General features: G+C 48.5%; 1 protein-coding gene across 1 annotated transcript in view; it reads right to left on the bottom strand.

Moving 5' to 3' along the window:
* LOC129330726 (calcium/calmodulin-dependent protein kinase type IV-like) overlaps window positions 1–21,361 on the bottom strand; it is a 47,677-nt gene extending 26,316 nt beyond the window's left edge. The window contains exons 1-3 of the mRNA XM_054980889.1: window positions 21,207–21,361; window positions 11,683–11,761; window positions 9,245–9,307 (exon numbers count right to left, since the gene is read on the bottom strand). Coding sequence (XP_054836864.1) covers window positions 9,245–9,307; window positions 11,683–11,761; window positions 21,207–21,325 — 261 coding nt within the window. The 5' untranslated portion in view covers window positions 21,326–21,361. The remainder of the gene's footprint in view (window positions 1–9,244; window positions 9,308–11,682; window positions 11,762–21,206) is intronic.
* Window positions 21,362–21,781: the final 420 nt, after the last annotated feature.

The raw sequence follows: 21,781 nt of genomic DNA, 5'->3' as shown, positions 1-21,781 counted from the left end.
GAGTTATACCTCCAGTCTTCTCCCCCCTAGGTTGAAAGAAAGTCAGTTGAACTCGGGGCGCAGTTGCTAAGAGAGGCAGAGCTTAGCCCTCAAGGCCGGTCCGGTTCCCAGACGCTCCCTCCCACCTGCACTGATAACACAGCTCCGTAGAGACAGAAGCAGAAGCTCAGCAAAGAGAACAGTGGAGCAGCAAAGCAGCTAGTCTGCTCCCCCCACACCCCCATAGTTAGACACTTTCCTGTATGGAAGGCCGGCCGGCTTGCTAGCCTGTCTGACAGCTACTTTATGGGGTTATCATGGGGATTACAAGACAACGTATCTGAAACATTTTGAAAATGCTGCATGCTAAGTGTTGCTATTTTTATAAGAAAAAAGGAATCTGATGAAATCCAAAGCAAACAGTGAGTTTATTTCCTCTGCTCACAGGCTTGGCAATGAATGTACACTGTGAGAGAAAACTAGGGCCAGATCTAGGGTTCCTGGCGCCTGGGACAACCCAAGTCTGGCTGCCCTCATACATGCGCGCAGCGCGCACACACGTACACTCCTGGCGCTGCATGATGTCACTTTGTGATGCCCACTGGGCAGGCATGCCGTCAGCGGAGCGGCAGCAGTGCTGGTGGCTGGGAGGCCACCCACGCCACTAGCCTGCCCCATTGAGGGGTCGGCCAGCTTGCTGTGCGCTCTCTGTCCTGCAGGGCAGGTGAGTGGTGCGGGCAGCCTCCCAGCCCTCTGTGCTATTCACCTGCCCGGCTGAGGGGGCAGCCAGCTTGCCACACACTCGCTGTCCTGCTGGGCAGGCGAATGGTGTGGGTGGCCGCTCAGCTGCCCATGCTGCTGCTGGAGCGCTCCCGGTGGCTGGCAGCTGTGAACGGCGCCCCCCTTTGGTGGTGCTGGGGGCAGACTACCTCCCCTGCCCCCCCTCGATCCGGCCCTGGAGAAAACGCACACAAATAAAACAAAAAAACCCAAAAGGTTTTGCTGGCTTTGGAAACTGCCTTGATTCAGTGTTCAGGGCAAGAAAAGTGGAATAAAAATGTTTTTAATATATAAATATTAAATGTTTTAATATTTTTTATTTAATGAACACTAGCTTTATGGGAAAGGAGATTTCCTAGTTGGATTCTTTGGTACTTTCTACAGGGTCATAATCCTCTGTGGTTTTCTTGCTGCTGCTGTAGCTGCTGATTCAGGGTAATGGCAACAGACTTCCACGTGGCTGATTTCCCTGCCCCAGTCCCTTCTGGTGACCCAGGGCTTTTTTTCAGCTGGAACGAGGCGGAACGGAGTTCTGGCCCCTCTTGAAAATGGTCACATGGCCGGTGGCCCCGCCCCCTGCTCTCCAGACAGAGGGGAGTTTAGATTGCCCTTGGTGCTGCAGCGGCGCATGTAACCATTTTTGCTGAGGGTGATTTAAACTTTTAAAAATTCTCCCCTTGTTCCAGCTGACCCAAAGTGACATCATTGTGCAGTCCTGAGTTCCACCACTGAGTTCCACCATCACTTTTCCCAGAAAAAAAGCCCTGTGGTGACCATACCCCACCCTCCACCAGATCACACCAGATCACAGGGTGGAGGGGCTTGCCATGATTTTTTTTTAAATTGGCAACTTATCTATTGCTACAGCATTAATCAATCTGTCTACTATATCCTCTGAATTCCCAGCTTCCCCTTTTGAAAAAAGAAAGCCTCTAATCTCTTTTGTTGCAGATATATAATGGGAAAAGCATCTCTCTGCAACAAAAAGGGCTAGAGACTTACTTAAAAAAAAAAAAGCTAGGAATTCAGAGGACCAGGCAAATAGATGGTTATAATTTTATAATGCTACAGCAATTTGCCAATTTCCAATTTTTTAAAAATCCCCCCAAATGCCTGTTAATGGGGTGGGACAGTGGAATGGCTGCCATGAGGAACTGCTGCAATCTTTCCTAAAAGACTGTATTAAAGCAGATTTAGGAATGATTGCAAGAATGCTGGAAGGTGCACAAGGGCACCCTGACGCTGTGTGGACGCAGGAGAAAAAAATCCACTTCCCATCTGCAGGAAAACCCTAACCAAATGCCTGGTCTGGAAGTGCCCTTTAGGACAAACAACAACAAAACTGGAATTAAGGGGAATTTTCAGAAAGGGGGGGGGATAAATCCCTCCCCATATTTTATAAATTTTACTGACACTGTGGATTTCATGCCACTTTAATCATTGCCTTGGTGGCTCAGGCTGACTGGCTACACCATCTCCCAGCAGAACTAACACCATGAGGAGACATATCCCATCCTAATATGTGCTGGCACATCTCTTTTTTTTGTCATTATTAACTTCAAAAGTTTACAGTCCTGTCGTGGGATATCACTTCCTACCAGTTGAATGCAAGCCAGGGAGGGCAGAGACAGGAGTCGCAATAGTAAGAAATGAAACAAAAGTCTTCTTTTTTAAAAAATGGAATTTCTGAGCGAACAAAAAAGCTTGTATGGAGGAAAAACTCCCATTTTTAAAAAGGCTCCTTGGTTCCAGAAATTAGGTCAGTAATAGCCTGGAATAACATTTTTGTTCCTGGATATAGGAGGAACGTTTTGTCAAGGGAGGCTTATTGCAATCCATCTAGGAAGATTTAATTTAAGGGAACCAGGAACTTCTGATTGTTAAGAGACAGGTATCTATCACATTTCTCAGTTTACCCTCACAACAACCCTGTAAGGTAGACTACGCTGAAAGGGACTGAAAGGGTCCAAGTTTACACAGTAAGTTTTGGGGCATGGTGAGAATTTGAACCTGGGTCTTCCCAAGACTCATCTCAACATACTGGACTGGTCTCTTTCTGGAACTCAGACCTTTGATCTTCAGAAACCACACAAGAATAGACAGGCCTGTGTATTTGCCACCTGCATTGATTGAATTGTGTATTTACCATCATTGTTCTTGAATCATATGTGACAATGGACTCAGGGCTACATTCATGACCATCAAACAACGTTTTGCAATACAATATAATCACGATTCTTTGGGGTCTTTGGCTCACTGGGCTAACACCCAACCATTTCTGCACTTTGTGGTTAAGAGCGGCAAGACTCTAATCTGGAGAACTGAATTCGATTCCCTACTCCTCCACGTGAAGTCAGCTGGGTGACCTTGGGTCAGTCACAGCTCCCTCAGAGCTCTCTCAGCCCCACCCACCTCACAGGGTGATTGTTGTGGGGATAATAATAACATACATTGTAAACCGCTCTGAGTATTAAGTTGTCCTGAAGGGCAGTATGTTAAATCGAATGCTGTTGTTATTAACTTTCTCCCTCCAACTACTTTGGACCAGCAACTCATTTGTAAACAACCTCCATACTTCAAAGAGAGGAAGGGTCTGTAGGGTGGAGAGCACTTGAGACCATTCAGAAGTTTATTTGCCGGAGCCCTTTTATTATGAAGAGATTACATTGAGCATAGGATGCCAGCCCCGGGAAACTGCAGAAGCTTAGACTGTTGGACGCTGATTGGCTTTTGTTACTAGACAGTATGTACTATTTACATTTCATTTTTGGCGGGTTCTTGCCAGGCTCCACCTGTTAAGTTTGAATCTTATGGTCCCAACGGCATACCAATACATGGCTATTTGTATTTCAGAATCTCTCTGATTATTGAAAATTAGTACATTTGGACATCACTATGTGTAATCACGGTAAAAGGCTCTTAACAATTGTTGTTTCTGAACTAATTTTGAAAGATGAGTCTACTGACACTGTGTGATTATTATTTTTTATTACTGATTGATTAGGTTCCTACCATCTGAAATCATCACCATTTTTTGTGAAGAACACTTCATATCTGACCTGAAAATTTAACCTGATGAAGGAATTGCTTTCCAGAAACGGGAATTTAAACCGGAAGCCCGTTGTTGCATTTTATATTCTTGTTACATTTTATAGAGTTGTTACATACCTTAGTTAGACTCATTGGTGTTTGTTCTATGTATATAAGTGTCTTTTGCCTGTGGATTACTCATTGATATATCTATTGTACATAATAGAGTCTAAATGAATGTTACATGGTGTTTGCTCTGTTTTGTTTTGTAATTTCCACACCGTGGTCCATTTTGTGACTCAGTTACGAGGCTGGGGGTTATACTGGATCCAGCACTGCCGCTAGAGAAGTAAATGCAGTTGCAAAGAAGGTTTTCTCCCAACTCAGACTAACCTGAAAGATGGTCCCCTATCTTGACATGTCCAATCTGGCCACCTGGATTCAAGTCATGGTAACATCGAAACTAGACTACTGTAATTCACTCCTTAACGTCAACTCGGAGACTTCAGCTGATGCAGAATGCTGCAGCTCATTTACCTTCAGGAGCTAGATGGAGCATACATATCACTCCCATTCTGCAGTCACTCCATTGGCTATCCATCAGTTACCAGGCTCAATTCAAGGTCATGGCTATCACATTCAAAAGCCTTCATAGCCTTGGCTTCTCATTTCTGTGCAACTGCCTCTCCCCCTATGTTCCACCACCGCAGCTTTGCTCATCTGGTCAGGGCCTTCTGCAGATACCACCTTGCAGTTGGGCAAAATCAACAGCTGCTCTCACATGTGCTTTCTCTGTGGCAACCCCCCACCTTATGGAATGGCCTGCCTGAGGAGGTCTGGAAAGCTCCCACTCTCCTGGCTGTCCGCAAACTATGCAAAACTGAATTATTCAGGAGGCCTTTCTTAGAATCATAGAACTGGAAGGGGCCATACAGACCATCTAGTCCAACCCCCTGCCCAGTGCAGGATCAGCCTAAAGCATCCCTGACAAATATTCATCCAGCCTCTTCTTGAAAACTGTCAGTGAAGGGGAGCTCACCACCTCCCTAGGCAGCTGAGTCCACTTCTGAACTACCCTGACCGTGAAAAAGTTTTTCCTAATGTCCAGCCGGTACCTTTGTGCATGTAATTTAAGCCCATTGCTTCAGGTCATACCCTCTGACAGCCTTTCAAATATTTAAAGAGAGTAATCATGTCCCCCTCAATCTCCTCTTCTCCAAACTAAACATTCCCAAGGCCCTCAGCCTTTCCTCGTAGGGCTCAGTCTCCAGACCCCTGGTCATCCTTGTCGCTCTCCTCTGCACCCTCTCAATTTTGTCCACATCCTTTTTGAAGTGAGGCCTCCAGAACTGCACACAATACTCCAGGTGTGGCCTGACCAAGGCAGTATAGAGAGGGGCTATGACCTCCTGTGATTTCGACGCTATGGCCCCTTTGATACAACCCAGGATTGAATTAGCCTTTTTTGCCACCACATCACACTGGCTGCTCATATTTAGTTTACAGTCCACTCTTACCCCAAGATCCCTTTCACATGCGCTACTGCCCAGAAGTGTATCCCCCATCCAGTATTTGTGCTTCCCATTTTTGTGGCCCAGATGTAATACTGTGCATTTGTCTTTTTTGAATTGCATCCTATTCACAGCTGCCCACTTCTTCTCAGATTATAGGGCTGTGTCACAAGAAATAGCTCAAAGAGTTACCTTAGTAAGAGACAGAGACTACAGACTATGACATAGGGTACTGCCTGCTGAGGTAGACATGCTCCTACTGGGTAGTTTACACATTGCTAAAGTTGGCATGTTGATTAGTTACACTTTGTTTGAGAAAGGTTTCATCTCTGTGGTCAGCTTTATGCTTGTTTCCAAATTTGCAACTACCATACCCTATTGCATCTGTTCACTGAATGTCCTAACTGCAGATCATACTGTATTTTGTTCAGTGAACGTTCTAGCTGTTGATTACATTGTATTTTCTTGCACTGTGTAATGCGCCTTGGGTCTCAGTGAAAAGGCTGGGTGATAAATAAAAAAAATAAATAAACCCATACCCATTCACCCCAGTTTTCTCTTTAGTGAGGCCATTGGGCTCCTGCAGAGTATGGGAGTCAGTTTGCTCCTCTCCTGGTTCTGGCCATGCCCCCTCTTGACCCTCCAGTTGGATTGTATGCCAGAATGCCAGGCAAATTTGGTTGTGGGGGTTTACAGATCCATTTCAGAGATAATGTCTGATGAAGAGAGCTATGGTTCTCAAAAGCTTATGCTACAACAAAGGTGCATCTGACGAAGAGAGCTGTGGCTCTCGAAAGCTTATGCTACAATAAAGTTGGTTAGTCTTAAAGGTGCTACTGGACTCTTTACTATTTTGCAACTACAGACTAACATGGCTAACTCCTCTGGATCCATTTCAGGGAATGGGTCACTGATCCTCGACATGCCACTGCATGGCGGCACCATCCCCTCCCTCCCAAGAATCGTTTGTGGATCCAGAGGACAGAACAATTAACATCAGGCCCGAGGCCCCAGTTCTGCATCAGAAAAAGGGGCAGCAACTGAAGGCAACCCTGACAATGCCAAAATGTTGATGCACAGGGGACAGGGGACTCAGAGGTGGAGGAAATGCCCAGCGACTGGTGCAGGATCTGCCTCTCTGAGCAAGCTGGCTTCTCACACTCATCTAACAGTTTTGCCTAAAACATTTTCTGTCTCCATCAAACCACGACAGAAAAAAGCTGAGGGTATCTGAATCCCCCCATTACCAGGACAACTTTCCGGATGAGCTTCCAGACCTCATGCAAACCTTCTGCTGGTTGCTAAGAGCTTCTCACTGCAGGACAAGATGCAGTTCTACTCCAGACCCTTAGCCCTGCCTCTCCCTGTTGGGGACCCTTGATGAAGGCATCTCTCTCTCTCTCTCTTTTCAAAAAGAACTTAACCTTTACAGAAAGGTGTCCTGTTGCTGGAACAGTGTGATCTTACAACGCCGCAAAAGCTCCACAATGTGCCATGTTAAGGGAGAAGTTACCAGCATTGTCAAGCTGCGCAGCTTAAAGGCAACCTGTTTGAGATTAGAAAGAGAGTTTCCGGAGGATTATCCTGCATCTGGCAGCTGCAGGGCTGTGGCCCATCTGAGCTGATGTTGATGGCTCCAGGGATAGCAGACAGACCAGATGGACTGACCTGGGAGGGACCCTCCATACATTATCTCCCAATCTAGGGGAATAAAAGGGCCGGGATCTGCTGCTGTAGAAGCACAAACTAAAGACCATCATCTTTCCAACAACACCTGAGCATCAAGAAAGCTCTTCTTGGAATAGGGTTCCTCTTAGTGTTGGCTGCTGCTATGCTCCAGAGTGTTTCATGTCATCTTCCCCTGGAGGTCACTGATAGAAAACACCGTTCTTATCCCTAGCTCTGCCGGGGAACCAGCAGCAGGATTGTGCTGGGAAGAGCCAACGCCTACTGAGTCTGGGACAAAGGGAGAGCCACGTTCAGACGTGAATGGAAGTTGGTGTGTGATACGGGGTGGTTTCCAGCATCCGGTCTACTTAACTGGGAGGAAGGCTGATGCAGACACAGAACACGTCCTGTCCAGAGTCAAATCCCCCCTGGAAGCAGGTGGCAGAAGTTGAAACGGGAGCCATTTTCTGACGAAGGCTGGTTTGCTGGCTGTAAACATTCCTGTGGAAAGCTAACTGAGGGCCTTTTCACACTGCTTACCTTCAGTCGCAATGAGCCTGAACATCGCGCAAAAACCGCGGAAGATCACGTTTTCTCGCGCAAGATTGGCGCGACCGATGGACCGATGTTCCGGCTCATTGCGACTGAAGGTAAGCAGTGTGAAAAGGCCCCTGGTCATTGACACACATGCCTTTGTAACATTCAGATTAAACTACTGCAATCTGCTCACTGTGGGGCTGCCCTGGAAGACAGTTCAGGTGCTTCTGTTGGTACAAAGGCTTCGATAGGAACCCACTGCATTGGGCATTCAACACCAATAGCACATCAGCTGTGTTAGCTCCTAATCTTCAGCAAATTCAAAGTGCCATATCTGACATTTCAAAGAGGTTGGTCCACCAAAGTACGGTGCGACATTTTCTTCCATATCTACCTGATTAGGGTTGAAGATCAGCTGGTGTGTCCTGCCTGTGGAAATTTGCCATAGATGAGGGGAGACGGGTGGGGAGCGGTCTCCATTTCCATCCTGTGCAACTCTCTGCCCCAGGAAGTAAAGTTTGTACTTTATCTGCAGGCCCTCCAGAGGACGTTGGTTTTTTTAAAAAAATCTGTAACATTTTTGATGGACTGATTAATTGTTTTATGAGATGGCAATGACTTTATGGCAGGCTGATAGAGATTTCATGTAGTGTTGCTATATTTTTTTTAAAAAACGTATTAAGCCTTCTATCAAAAATTCCTGTAAAAACAAGCAAGCTGAAGGGAAACAAAGGCACAGGAAAGAAAGCCGAGAAACAAGACTGCAGCTTAAGCAGAAACCTGATCCTGAAGAATCAATGACTTGCCTCAGGGATGGAGATATGCCAGAGGTGGAGAGGACGCCACTCCTGCGCTCCAGTCTGCAAGGCTGCCTGGTAGCAGTGATGCCACGGCAAAAGGCACTCATCCCGTTAGCATCAGAAGTAGAATGAGAAGTGCTGCAGTCCCCATCACAATTTCAGATGGGAAGCCATTCTGGTCTGTAGTAGCAGAGTAAACTGGGAGTCCACTGGCACCTTAAAGACCAACAAGATTTTTTCCACACTCTTGTGAGTCAGAGCTCACTTCATCAGACGCATAAGGCGTACACCCATCTCGCTGATTTATATCGTCTTTCTGACATGCATATAAATTGGCCAGATGGATGAAGTGAACTCTGACTCATGAGGCCTTGGAATAAACCTTGTTAAGTCTTTTAGATGCCATCAGACTCCTGTTTCATTCTGTTCCCCATTGTAATTCCACAGTGCCTGTTCACATAGGCATGATCCTAAGTATTTATTCAGAAGGAAGTCCCATTCAGTTTAATAGACTTAGGCCAGCAAAAGAGCATTCAGGAGTGCAACACACTGATTACATCAGTATTCACTGTACTCATTCCAGGCACCAGAAAACCAACCAGCTCTCGCTCTAGTGTAGGCATGAATACGTTTTGTTATTCAAGTCCACAAAAGGCAGAAAAGTATGAGGTTCTGCACAGGTTCTCCTGTGCAGAAAAATCACCTGTGCAGAAAATCACCTGTGCAGAAAAAGAAAGATTCCCACCCCAACACTGCAGCTCTCCTCAGTGCTGTCTCCAGCAAAGCACCTTCCTCACCAGACTGCCCCTCCCAGAAGTTTTGGGCTGGCTTTGGAAAGAAAGGGATCCAAATGAATGGTGTAGACACCAATAAAAGAGAAAATATTGATGGCGGTGGGCGGACATGGCTCACAACACTACACAGGCTGGTCTTACTTACTATATTTGGATGCGAGAGTCTCAGCAAAACGCCAATTTCGGTCCTGACAATTTTCTTATCTATCTGAAAATTTAAAAGGGGGAGAGGAGAGACATGTCATCCTTCACTGTTTTTCTCAACTTACAAACAAAAATCACTGCTTACTGTCAACACAACTGCTGTTCTGTTCCTAACAGGAAACCCCTAACACCACTGCTGACTTGGGCACTATGGGGGGAGGGCACAGCAGAGACCATGCCTCCCTCACCCCACCTCACAGGGTCAAGCCTGGCAGCCAGCATGCCCAGTGGGTTGACCGAAGCAGCTAATAAAGAGCTGCACGCCAGCCGGCGGCTCAATGGCAGCTGACCCTTTAAGAGTCAGGCACCCCCCCCCCCAACAGGTGGCCCTTTGACAGGCAGCTGTCTGGCAATTGGCTTTTGGGGTGCTCCAACATGGGGTAGGAAAGGGGAGTAACAGGCAGAAATTGCTCAGGTCCTTCATAAGCTGCGACTCACCCCATAAGGCTTCTGGATAGAGGGAGGCCACCGTGCATGCCCCAGGCTGGGCTGGAGCCTTCAAAAGGCTTGAGGGGGAGGCCAAAGAGGACAGACCAGCTCTGGGCCCCCATCTCAGAATGGGTAGAGCTAGGAGAGAGGAGGTGGATTCGGGTGGTACCCAACCTCCACCCCTCTCTGTGTGAGGCCAAGGGAAAGCACTTAAGCCAAATGGGCCTTGGAGCATGGCAGCTGGGGCTGGCATTCCTACAGAGAGCAAAAGAAAGGTGACATGGGTTCAGGTGAAGGAAATAGCGATATGCAGTGGAAAAGGGCCACTGCTCAAGCATGCAAAGCACATGCTTTGCACGCATGAGGCCCCAGGTTCAATCCTCGGCATTTCCAGCTGAGGGATCTCAGATGGCAGAGCTGGGAACAGTCTTTCTCTGACAGAAATCATGGAGAGTTGCTGCCAGTCAGTGCCGAGCTAGATGGGGCTGAGTCACTGCAAGCCAGCACTGGATTGCGTGAGAGTGCGTGAGAACAGATGAATAAATGTGTGGGTGTGGTTTTTTTTCATCTTTAGGAAACAGATTTTTTCGATTGCTACTGGGACATGCAAGCTTTAGGAAGATATCAGAGTTCTATGAGAATTGAAGGCTTGCAGGCATTTGCTTGGATCAACCACTGCGCTACTGGCCCAGGCACAGCGGCTATCCCAGGAACAGATGCCCTGAGTGTAACAGCCGGTCTTTGCCGATACAGGTGACTTTGGAGGTTTGCAGGAAAATCCTGGCTTAAAAAAAAAAAGTCCATGTTGTAAATATCAAGGAAAATACTGGATTATGCACTTGGAGCATTCTGAGAAAGAAAAGAGGCAGGTGAGGGGTTTACAGGGGCAAGGAGAACAGCCCACGAAGGAGCAGGTCTTCCACTGAGCTTTAAGGAATGTAGGAGGCTATGCAAAATTCTCAGTGGTGGGAGCTGGTGGGAATGGACACTGAGAGAATGCCAAGAAGTGGGCCTATTTGCTAAGACAACCCCTGGAAATACAGTCCACGTGAGCCTGACTGTCATTTAATAACGAGGCCTGATTTTGCAGGATTTTTTAAAAACTTCAAAAATATAATGTCTACTTCTCTGAACATGTACCTCTTCTGGGTAGAGGGAGGCCATTGAGCATACAAGCTAAGTACAGGTTAAAGGACTACGGTGCAAATTAATTAGAGACGCAAAACAGAGAAAGGTTGTTTCAGGTGGGTAGCCGTGTTGGTCTGCAGCAGAAGAGCAAGATTCGAGTCAAGTAGCACCTTAGAGACCAACTAGATTTCCAGGGTGTGAATTTTGGAGAGTCAAAGCCCCCTTTGACTCTCAGACACATGGAGTGGATTACAGATCTGAGTATCTAATCTCCCCTCTCTGCTGGCAGATTCAAATGGTTAAGTGCATAAGGATGCTGCTGCCCTTTGCAGGGTCACACTTCCCCCCCCAGCCCCCCTGATACACATACACATGTGCACATATACACAAACACACACACACCCTTTTCAGTTCTCCCCCCCCCCCCATGTGTGTAAGAATGTCTTAGTCAATCTGGGTCCTTGGTTCTGGCTGTAACGTCCACCAGATCTGATTCTGCCAACAGAGATATCCATGTTGTGCTCCTGGCTGTGAAAATCATGGCTACAGGGTAAGTTCCCTGCCCTGTCTCCACAAACACTGCCAAATCTCAATAAATGCCACTTCCTTCTGCTCTCATCCATCTATCTAGGTATGATCACGCCCCCCCGCCCCAGTACCATTTCAGCTCTGATGGGCAAGAGGGAGTCCCTGAGCCAAAGAGATCCGACAGTCACACCGTTCCCTCTTAGGGGCAGAGCCCCTGGCTAGTCTCCCAGAGAGGAGGGGCCAGTCAACTGCAGAAATCTTTTTTTTTAAAAAGACCAAGCAATTGCCACTCACCGTCTTCTTCAGTATTTTGGCAGCATACTGGGCATGAGTCTCTTTATCTTCGCAGCTGTACACCACCGATGTGGCACCCCTACACAAATGAAAAGAGAGGGATTATCTCACAACAGTCACCCTAGTTTGTGTCTAGTTGTAGTAAGGAGTGGAAACTTGCCTACTAATGGGGGCAGGGTTGGGGGAGGCGGCCTGAAAGAGATGCCAGGCCTCACCTCGTCCTGCCCATATTTGCTCCTGACCTTTTCTGGCCTGCTAAGCTTTGTGTTTCTTTTCTTAGTGGGAGGTGCCTCGGTGACATTGGTGAATAGGAACAGATGCAAAGGTGAATCTTTAAAGCAACTGCATCCTCCCTAAGGGCAGGGGGGGGGGGAAAGTCTCTCCCACTCCTACATCACAGCGCCTGCGGGCTTACTCGGTTCAGGAGAATTCAGAACTGCGAGGGAATTCCAAGAAGCCAAGTCAAGCTTCTCAGGAGGAGTGGGGATTTTATTTTCTGGCTGGATGGAACTGACACGGGAGCCACCCCCTGGGATGGCTGCTGAACAATTTTCACCCAGCCTCCCTGGTGGAGAAGAGACAACACAAGAAGCCACTGCAAACACGAAGCATCGGTAACTGCCTTTGCTGGCCTCAGCAGCTCCCGCCCCCCACACACACCCCCTGCTCTAAATCTGGTTCGACTTTGGTAAAACTATTTTAATTAAAATTGGAATGCTAGAGACCTAAACCTTTAAGCAGCTTTTAAGACCAAAAGGCACTGGCCAGCCCTCCCCACAACCCCTTTGCCCCCTCCCAACTGAGCTGGCAAATTTGCACTCAAGTAGAAATGACATTGCAGTTGGAAGGGAGCAAGCAGCGACCTACTCCTGGCATGTTGGGAAAGCTCCAGGGCACAGCCAAAACTGGAGGATGGAGAACGAACATCGGTGAGAGATGATTCTTGTGACCAGCGGGCCACGTAAAGCTTGGCCTGGGAGGTTTATCAGGCCTTATGACCCACTCTGGCTCCTCTTAAGTTCACCATCACGTAAGTACATACAGCTGCCATCAACCAAGGCCACATTTTAATTCTATTCATTTCCGTGTATATCCTGCCATTCTGCCCAATGAGGGTCGCCAAGGTAGCTAACAATTAAAATGGCATAATGAAAACACATCATTAAACCAATTAAAAACAGAGCTAAAAATACATATATAAAACAAAATACAGCAGATCAAAGCATAAGGCAGGAACAAGTGACCACCACCAGGCAAAACAAAAAAATCTTCTCCCACTAGTGGAAGATGGTGAAAGAAGGGGACAGATGACTATCCTTGGGGAGGGAGATTCATAATTTTGATGCCATGAGCAAGAAGGCCCTCTCTCAGGTATTTTGCTATAAACTCTCTTCTTTCCTCCCAAATAGGGCCCTAAAGTGACTTACAATGTAATTCTCCCCGCCTCCATTTCATTCTGAAAACAAAAACCTTGTGAGGCAAATTAGGCTGAGAGAGTGTGACAGACCCAATGTCACCCAACAAACTGCCAGGGCAGACCAAGGATTCAAACCTGGGTCTCTGTCAGTTCTAGGGACTGCAGTCCATAGCAGATAGACCCCCAGACCCCTCACAGCAAGCACTCCAGTGCATTGGTTGAAAATGTTTTTATTTAGGGATCCACTAAGTTCAGGGGTACATCCATAGATGGTAAAGTTGGCAGGAATGATTATACAGGCAAAGGCACCATTGATACAGAGAGTACTATTCCCCCCTCCCTTGAAGAAGTTTGCATTTAGGTGTGAAAAGCTAAGAAGTTGCATGAGAACACAATAGCTTAGTCTGGATAGAAATGGCAGAAGATTACAAAGAAATCGAAGTCTTTCTCTCTCCCCTGGGAAACAGTTACACTTCTGGTTCCGGCTGCAAGGCCACTGCCACATATTTTCAGAGATAACAGGCTGGTTAATTTCCCTGCGAAATCAGCATTAGTACTTTCGTTTTCAGGCAGGCCAAGAATGGCCTATGTTGGTACGTTACAAAGCACAACTATGTGAGCATGGCATGAAATCATACAGTAGATCAATACAGTGAACGGATCAGATCAATACATCAGATCAGAGAATATATCAATGGCATGGCTGTATGCACACATGACAGTCTCCCAAGTGCTATTCCAACACGCTAACCACTACACAACACTGCCTCTCACTGGCCCATCTTATCCCCTTGGGCTGGCAGCAGGTCTGAGGCAGAGAAAAGCCTCTCCCTATACTTGCTACCTAGCAACAGAACCTGGGACCTTCTTGCAAGCAACTGCTCAACCACCAGTCTCCCTCCCAGGGGGAGGCTGCCAAATTCAGAATTTGGACATCAGCGATGAGGCTTTTGGGAGCTTTTTTGCTGAAAAAAATTTGTCTCTCCGCCATGACTTGCCAGCCACAGTTGATACAGTGAAGGAACTAGAGACCCCTTGGCCGTCTTTAGGGTCAATATTTGATCAGTTCAGTCCACTCTCTGGGGAAGAGATTGACAGGACCCTGCAATCAGTTAGGCCCACCACGTGCCCCCTGGACCCATGCCCATCGTGGCTGGTAAAGGCCAGTGCCAATGGTCTGCGGTCCTCATTGGAGGCCATTGTTAACACATCCTTGGGCACCGGGGTTTTTCCCGGGCCACTAAAGGAAGCTTTGGTGAGACCTCTCCTGAAGAAACCATCACTGGACCCCACTGACCTGGTCAATTATTGCCCAGTCTCGAACCTCCCATTTCTGGGAAAGGTGATTGAACAGGCGGCGGTGGAACAGATACAGGGTTTTCTGAATGATGTCTCGGCCCTAGATCCCTTTCAGTCCGGGTTCCGGCCAGGACATGGGACGGAGACGCTGCTGGTGGCCCTCACGGACGACCTTCGCAGACATCTGGACTGAGGTGGTTCAGCACTGCCGATATTATTGGATTTATCAGCAGCGTTTGACACAGTCGATTACAATCTTCTGACTCACCGCCTAGCCGATGTGGGGATACGAGGGACTGCCTTACAGTGGCTTGTCTCTTTTCTCCACAGTCGGGGACAGAGGGTGGCGCTTGGGGAGAAATTGTCACCCTGTCACCCATTGGTGTGCGGGGTCCTGCAGGGGGCAGTACTGTTTAACATCTACATGCGCCCCCTTGCCCAGTTGGTGCGAAGTTTAAGGCTTGGGTGCCATCAATATGCAGGTGACACCCAGCTGTATCTGATGATGGCTGGCCGGCCTGGCTCAGACCCAGATGTTCTGGAACATGTGTTTGCAGCCATGACTGATTGGTTGAAACAGAGTCGACTGAAACTGAACCCAACAAAGACACAGGTCCTGTACTTGAGCCACGGAGGACTGGATTCGGGACTCCAGCTCCCGGCCCTCAATGGCGCACAGCTTGTGCCAGTTCTGACGGTTAAGAGCCTGAGGGTGATCCTAGATGCCTCCCTGAAAATGGAGGCACAGGTCACAGCGGTTGTCAGGTCTTCTTTTTTCCACCTGCGGAAGACCAGGCAATTTGTCCCCTACCTGTCTACCTGTGACTTAACTACAGTGATCCAGGCAAGGGTCATCTCTAGGTTAGATTACTGTAACTCGCTCTACACGGGCCTACCCTTGAGCCTGACCCGAAGATTACAGCTGGTGCAAAATGCAGCGGCGCACATCATTATGAAAGCACCAAATAGGGCACATATTACACCAATATTGCGCAAGCTGCATTGGTTGCCAGTGGAATATTGGATCAGGTTCAAGGTCTTGATATTGACCTATAAGGCCCTGTGCAGATTGGGGCCAGCGGACCTGAGGGACCGTCTCTCCCCATATACTCCCCAGAGGACCCTCTGATCGGGAGGAAAGCAATTGTTATCAGTCCCTGGCTCCAAGGAGGCCCGCCTGGCCTCGACTACAGCCAGAGCTTTCTCAGTTCTGGCTCCTACCTGGTAGAACACTCTGTCTACCGAAACCAGGGCCCAGCAGGATCTACTATCTTTCTGCCGGGCCTGTAAGACAGAATTGTTCTGCCAGGCTTATGGCTGAGGCTGGGCCTCTGCTGGCCGGAGGATACAACATCTACCCCCCTCCCTGTGAAAGCTGCCCACAACTGTTTTTAAGCTGCTGCTATATTCATGGTGCCATCAGGAAAAAGAGTGCTGCTATTTTTGTACAATATTTTTGTATGATGTTCTTAAATGTTTTAATATGGAATGTTTTAAATGTTCTTAATGTTGTTATCCGCCCTGAGTCTGCTCGCGGGGAGGGCAGAATACAAATATGATATAAATAAATAAATAAAAATATAACTCCGAGATCCATACTGCAATCTTGACCAAACTTGGGTGATGGCTGGAGAAGAGCCTGCTGCACATTCCCTGTGAATATGGGCTCTCTAAGTGCTAAGGGGGCTGCTCTGGTGCCGATGAACACCGGACACCGAACACGTTTGTTAACGGGACGTGTTCAGTTCCATTCGTCTGCTCGTGTTCATCGTCGGGAACCAACACCGAACAACCTGTTTGGGTTTTTTTTCCCGTTCGTGCCCATGTCTATTCAGTACAAGGTGCTCAGACAGTGAAACGGGCAGAAGTGACGCAGATAGGGCCAGCAGTGTTAGTTATAGGGAATATTCCCGCCTTTGGGGAAAAGGACCATTAGCCAGGGGGCGGGGGTTGGGGTGAGACAGTGTGAGACATTGTTTTAGACTAGGCAGTGAGAAAGATGAACTTATCTCTAGTTCTCAAGAAGGCTGCATCCCAAGCCAGTTTCAGCTGGCATCCAAAGACATTGGCTCAACGGAGCGAGAAAGAGAAAGTAAACATTTGCAAGATAACCTGCTGGCATTACAGCCATAAAGAACTTCCCATAGTCTCAGAGACCAGAGTCAGATGTAACATACATTCATGGCAGATATGCAGGAGGCATATATGACACATGGATGGAGTGCATTTCCACCAGGATGAGAAAATATGGATCACAATAAATAAAGGAAATACTGTAAGTATACATGCTTTAAGCATGTTTGTATTTTGAGTAAAAAATAATATCATTAATCACGTTTGCCTGTGGCCTTTATAAAATTTGTATCTCTAGTACCTGGCATTACATTTTATGGTACACATGGCCCAGCCTGACAAAGAGACATTTATGTCAGATCCGGCCCTCATAACAAATGAGTAACAACTCTGCCCAAGAGTTGAGGGAAATTCATTCTGCACACACTCTTTTTATCAAAAAGACACAGCTGAAAACTGACCCTGCCGTTGTCCTGGTTCCTCAAATCCTGAAAACCTTTTTAAAAGCAAGCATTTAGTCCTCATCACATGTAGAGGGGACCCCATGAGGGACAAAAAACTCACTTCCCCTTACCTACCCACGCCCCTATATCCCCTTCCACTCTGGCTTGTGTGGCAGTTAGGTGTGGCAAGCCAGCGATCTTTTTCTTTCTCCTTTCTGATGTCTAAGCATCTGTAGAAACTGCACATTGGAAGAGGAGGTAACCCCAAAGAATTTTAACAGATTAGATTTTTCTGCAAACCCAAAGATTTGCAGAATGCTAAAAGGTAGCCAGTGTGTGGATTTTGGGGATCCACGTGGTGGCCTGTCCTTGACTATCAAGTATCAGGAAGAAAGGAGAAATCACGCAGAAATCACCTTTCCCAAAGGAAAATGAAACAAGATCACTATCTTGTATTCACCAACAGCCTTTGCTTTAGAGACTTTTTTTGTAATGGCACACAAATATATGTGGCTAAAAATGTTTCCCATCTAGAATACAATGCAAAAATATTTATTTGCCCCATCACTGACCGTTTCTCTAGAAGTCTGGAGGCAACACAGAACTGGGTTTTCCTAAAAGCTGAGTAGTTATTTTGAGGACTGAATTGGTGGATGAGGAATTATGTTTAGCTGCTCCGATTTTATAATTTTATTTATTTATTTATTTACGTCATTTATAGTCCGCCTTTCTCACTGAGACTCAAGGTGGATTACACAGTATGAGGTTAATACAATCAGTATCAAGTAAGTACATTTCAATACAATACCATAAGGTAAACATATACAAGTTTAAAGACGCAGCATTAGCAAGGATCCAAGACATAGTAGAAAATACTGAAACAAAACATAACCAATTCTAGAACTAACATTAGACAACATGGAGCACTGGTTGTACATAGGAGTACATATTTAAAGCAGCAAATAACATATAAGGCAAAAACGGTGATGAAGTCTATGATCCCCAACTTGTTAGTGAAGCATCTGAGACCCCATCCCTACACTACAGCCCTCCCATTTGAGTAAAAAGCCTTTTTAAATAGTTCCGTTTTGCATTGTTTATGGAAAGCCAGGAGAGTGGGGGCTCTTCTGACTTCCTCAGGCAGGTCATTCCACAGGATAGGGGCCAGCACAGAGAAAGCCCGTGTACGGGCTGCTGCTGACTTCACCTGTGTGCAGCCTGGTACCTGCAGGAGACCCTGTTCAGATGAGTAAAGCTGCTGTGGAGGAACAAAGGGAGAGAGGTGGGCCTGTAGGTATGCTGGACCAAAGCCGTGAAGAATTTTGCATGTAATAACTAATACCTTGAACTGAGCACAGTAAAACGATGGGTAGCCAGTGGAGCAACTGTAGGACAGGAGTGATGTTCATGCTCCTGCTCGCTCCTGATAACAATCGAGCTGCAGCATTTTGCACTAACTGGAGCATCCTAGTCAACTTAGATGGGAAACCTATGTATAGAGCATTACAATAGTCAAGCCTTGATGTTACCATAGCATGGATTCAAGTGGCCAGGTCAGCCGTGTCAAGATAAGAAGCCATCTTCCAGGCTAGAGTGAGGTTGTAGAAAGCATTTTTGCCGCTGCCTTAACTTGTTTTTCTAGTAATAATGCTGGATCCAGTATAACCCCTAGTCTTTTAACTGAGTCTGCAAGGGTCAGACGAACGCCATCGAAAGTGGGGAGCACAATGTCCTTCAAGATCTCTGCCTTCCCAACAAGCATCACTTCAGTCTTGTCTGGGTTCAATTTCAATTTGTTGTTTTTCAGCCATTTTACCACGGCTGTCAGGCAGCGATCTAAGAGTTCTACTGCATCCTGTGGGGACCTGGAAAGTGAGATACAGAGTTGGGTGTCAGCTGCATATTGGTGACATCCAACTCCATAGCTGTGAATGAGTTCTCCTAGAGGCTGTACGTAGAGGTTGAATAACATGGGAGATAAGTCTGCGCTCTGCAGAACCCTGCAAGATAGCTCCCATTCTGGAGATAGTTGATCTCCAACGGCAACCCTTTGAGTCCGCTCCAAGAGAAACGATTTAAACCAGTCCTTTGATGCCCACTTCTGTTTCTTAACACCTCAAAAGGATGGCACGGTCTACTGTATCAAAGGCTGCAGACAGATCCAATAGAAGCAGGAAGAAGGCATGGCCCTTGTCCATATTCAGACGGCGATCATCCACTAATGCTACTGTCCCATGCCCTGGTTTGGAGCCTGATTGGAAAGCAGGTTCTCCTCCATGTTAAAACAGACACTCCTGCAAGTACAAAATCCGGACAGCAAGCAAAAAGAGATGTCAGAGCCTTCCTCCTAGGTGCTAACTTTCTATTTGCAGGAAAGGGTACAACGGAACATTTAAAGATAGAATCAACTACCTGCAATCTGAAACAGTGCAGTGTGTCCTACAGCTCAGAGATCTACCACTTACATGTGTGAACCAAGCCTCGTGCAAGCAAAGGAGGCAGAGGCTGCTTGCTTCAGCTGCAAGGTCTGGAAGTGGTGGCACTTGGCATCAAGGGGCAGGCCTATAGTTTCCCCGAGCCTTAACCTGCTTTCCTCTCACCTCGTTAAGCTTAGGAAAGGGGGACAGTGAAAGGGCATGGGGGGAAGCTTCCAGGCCCAACTGAGCTTCCAGTTACATCACTGAGAGCATGAGAGAGGCTCAATGCGGGGGCTGCGCTAAGGTGGAGCTATTTTAGAATTCTGTTGGAATAATTTCACTGCGCCCCATTCCAGGCAGAAGATGCCCATTTACTTTTTGCAAAAATCTCAGCAACCAGGAAGTGCAAGTGGAAAGAAACTCGTCAGGGTTCCACCAGTGGACTCAAAAGGGCTTCCCAAGGGAAGGTGCTCCACAGGTGAGGTGCCATCACAGCTAAGGCCCCACCTCTGTGATCTCTGCTGTCCTCACGAAGGGGCACAGAGCTCCACTGCCCCATGTTGCTCACATGAAGCTGCCATACACGCTGAGTCAGACCCGCCATCTATCGAACACTTCTAGCCTGACAGACAGGGCTTTTCCAGAGCCTCAGGCAGAAAAAAGTCTTTCCCTGGAATCCTTTTCACTGGAGAAGACTGAAACATGCCAAGTCTGTTTCCCAGTCCTGAAAGTATGTGCATAGGTGCCACAACTGACGTGCGGTTACCTCCAGTAAGGGGCATTTAAGGCAAGTGAGAAACAGAGGTGGTTTGCCAGGGCCTTCCTTGGCGGTCAAGTCCTGACCACGCTTAGGTTCCGAGATATGATGAAATCAGGCGATACTATGCCACCTTCCCTCCCCCCTTCACAAACACTAGCTTAGAGAGAGACGGCTTTGGGGTTTTTTTTTATTATATGAAGCTGCTTGATGTGGATTCAGACCACCTGTCCACCTGCCCAGTGTCATCTGCTCCAACTGACAGCGGCTCACCAGTGGAGGCTCCGCCACTGGAGATGCTGCAGACTGAACCAGGAACCTTCTGCCGCTGCACATCACACGATCTACCACAGAACCACAGCCCTGGCATCAAAGCTCTCAGGGCTGGGACTGACGTCTCAATGCAAACCTAGGGACAAAAGGCAATCAGCACAGCGACAGAGAACCGGGTAACAACACCTTAGCCATGTCCCTATCCTGAGGCCTAGCTGGCTGATCGCCCTTGCCCCCAAACCTACCCATGCACTGTGCTGCTCACAGTCGCAGCAAAACGGTTTCATCCCGAAGGCATCACAAGCGTCCAGTCCTCACGCAACCTCTCCTGCCACAGCCTGCCCAGGTAGGCTTCGGCACTTCCCGCCCACCCAGATCTGGTCCCAGGCTGCAGAGGCATTTGAGTTTGAAGCTTCACATGTGAAAAGGGTCGCTGCCTTGGGGACCCTACTTGGGTGGCCAGGCGGCATACAAATGTTTGAAAGGCACCAATAAACCGAGCCGGGCTATTCCAGGCCGCCTTAGAGGTCGCCTGGAAACCTCCAAAGCGGAGAAGCCAGGAACAGCGCAATCCTAAGCAGAGTTACGCCGGCTTAAACCCAGGGAAACCAATGGGCTGAGAGTGCTTAGGACTGCACTGCAAGAAATGCCCCTCGTGCAACCATCAGCGCCAGAGGATGGGGAAGGAAGCCGCGCTCCGCCGCACCAGCGCCGGCTCCGGGGACCGGTTGGCCGCAGGAGGCGAGCTGCCGGCGCTCCGCCCAGCTTCAAAGGCTCGGGGCGCCCCTCGGCCAGCCCCGACCCGGCCGCGCCGCCCGCCTCGCTCCCTCCCTCCCGGCGCCTACCTGCCCAGCTCGGCGCCGCGGGCGTAGAAGCGCTCAAGCGCGCAGTCCCGGCGGGAGCCCTCGATCCAGAACTCGTCCTCGTCCTCGGCCGGCGGCGGCGCGGCGCCCGGCCTGGGCATCTTGCGCGGCGCGGGGCGGCCTCCGCCTCACTCCATCCCCGGGCGGCGCCTCGTCAGCTGCTTGCGCGGCGGACCCTCATGCCGCGCCGCGCCCCGCCGCCTCCAGCAGCAGCAGCAGCAGCAGCAGCAGCCCGAAGGGAGCCCGGGCGAGGGCGGCGGCGGCGGGAGGGGCGAGGCGCGCCTGGCGCCGCCCTCCTCCGCCCCCGGCCAGCGTCGCAGGCGAGGCGGCTGGGCAGCGCTGGCACCCCCGCGACCGGCAAGAAGGCAACGGGGAGGCTGACGAGTTGGCCCCTTTCCCCCAGGCGCGCGTGGACGCCCCGCGGCCCTAATTCGCAAACCCGGTTCGCATTCCCGGTACAGATCTTAGTCCCTTGATCTTTGGGGATGAGGGTGATGCCAACACGGCACGCACAGCCCGACCAGATCCCGTGACCTCTAGGCGAGGAAGCCCCCGGG

This window comes from Eublepharis macularius, chromosome 5, assembly GCF_028583425.1.
Source record: "Eublepharis macularius isolate TG4126 chromosome 5, MPM_Emac_v1.0, whole genome shotgun sequence".
NCBI lineage: Eukaryota > Metazoa > Chordata > Lepidosauria > Squamata > Eublepharidae > Eublepharis > Eublepharis macularius.
This window is presented reverse-complemented; position numbering and strand designations above follow the sequence as displayed.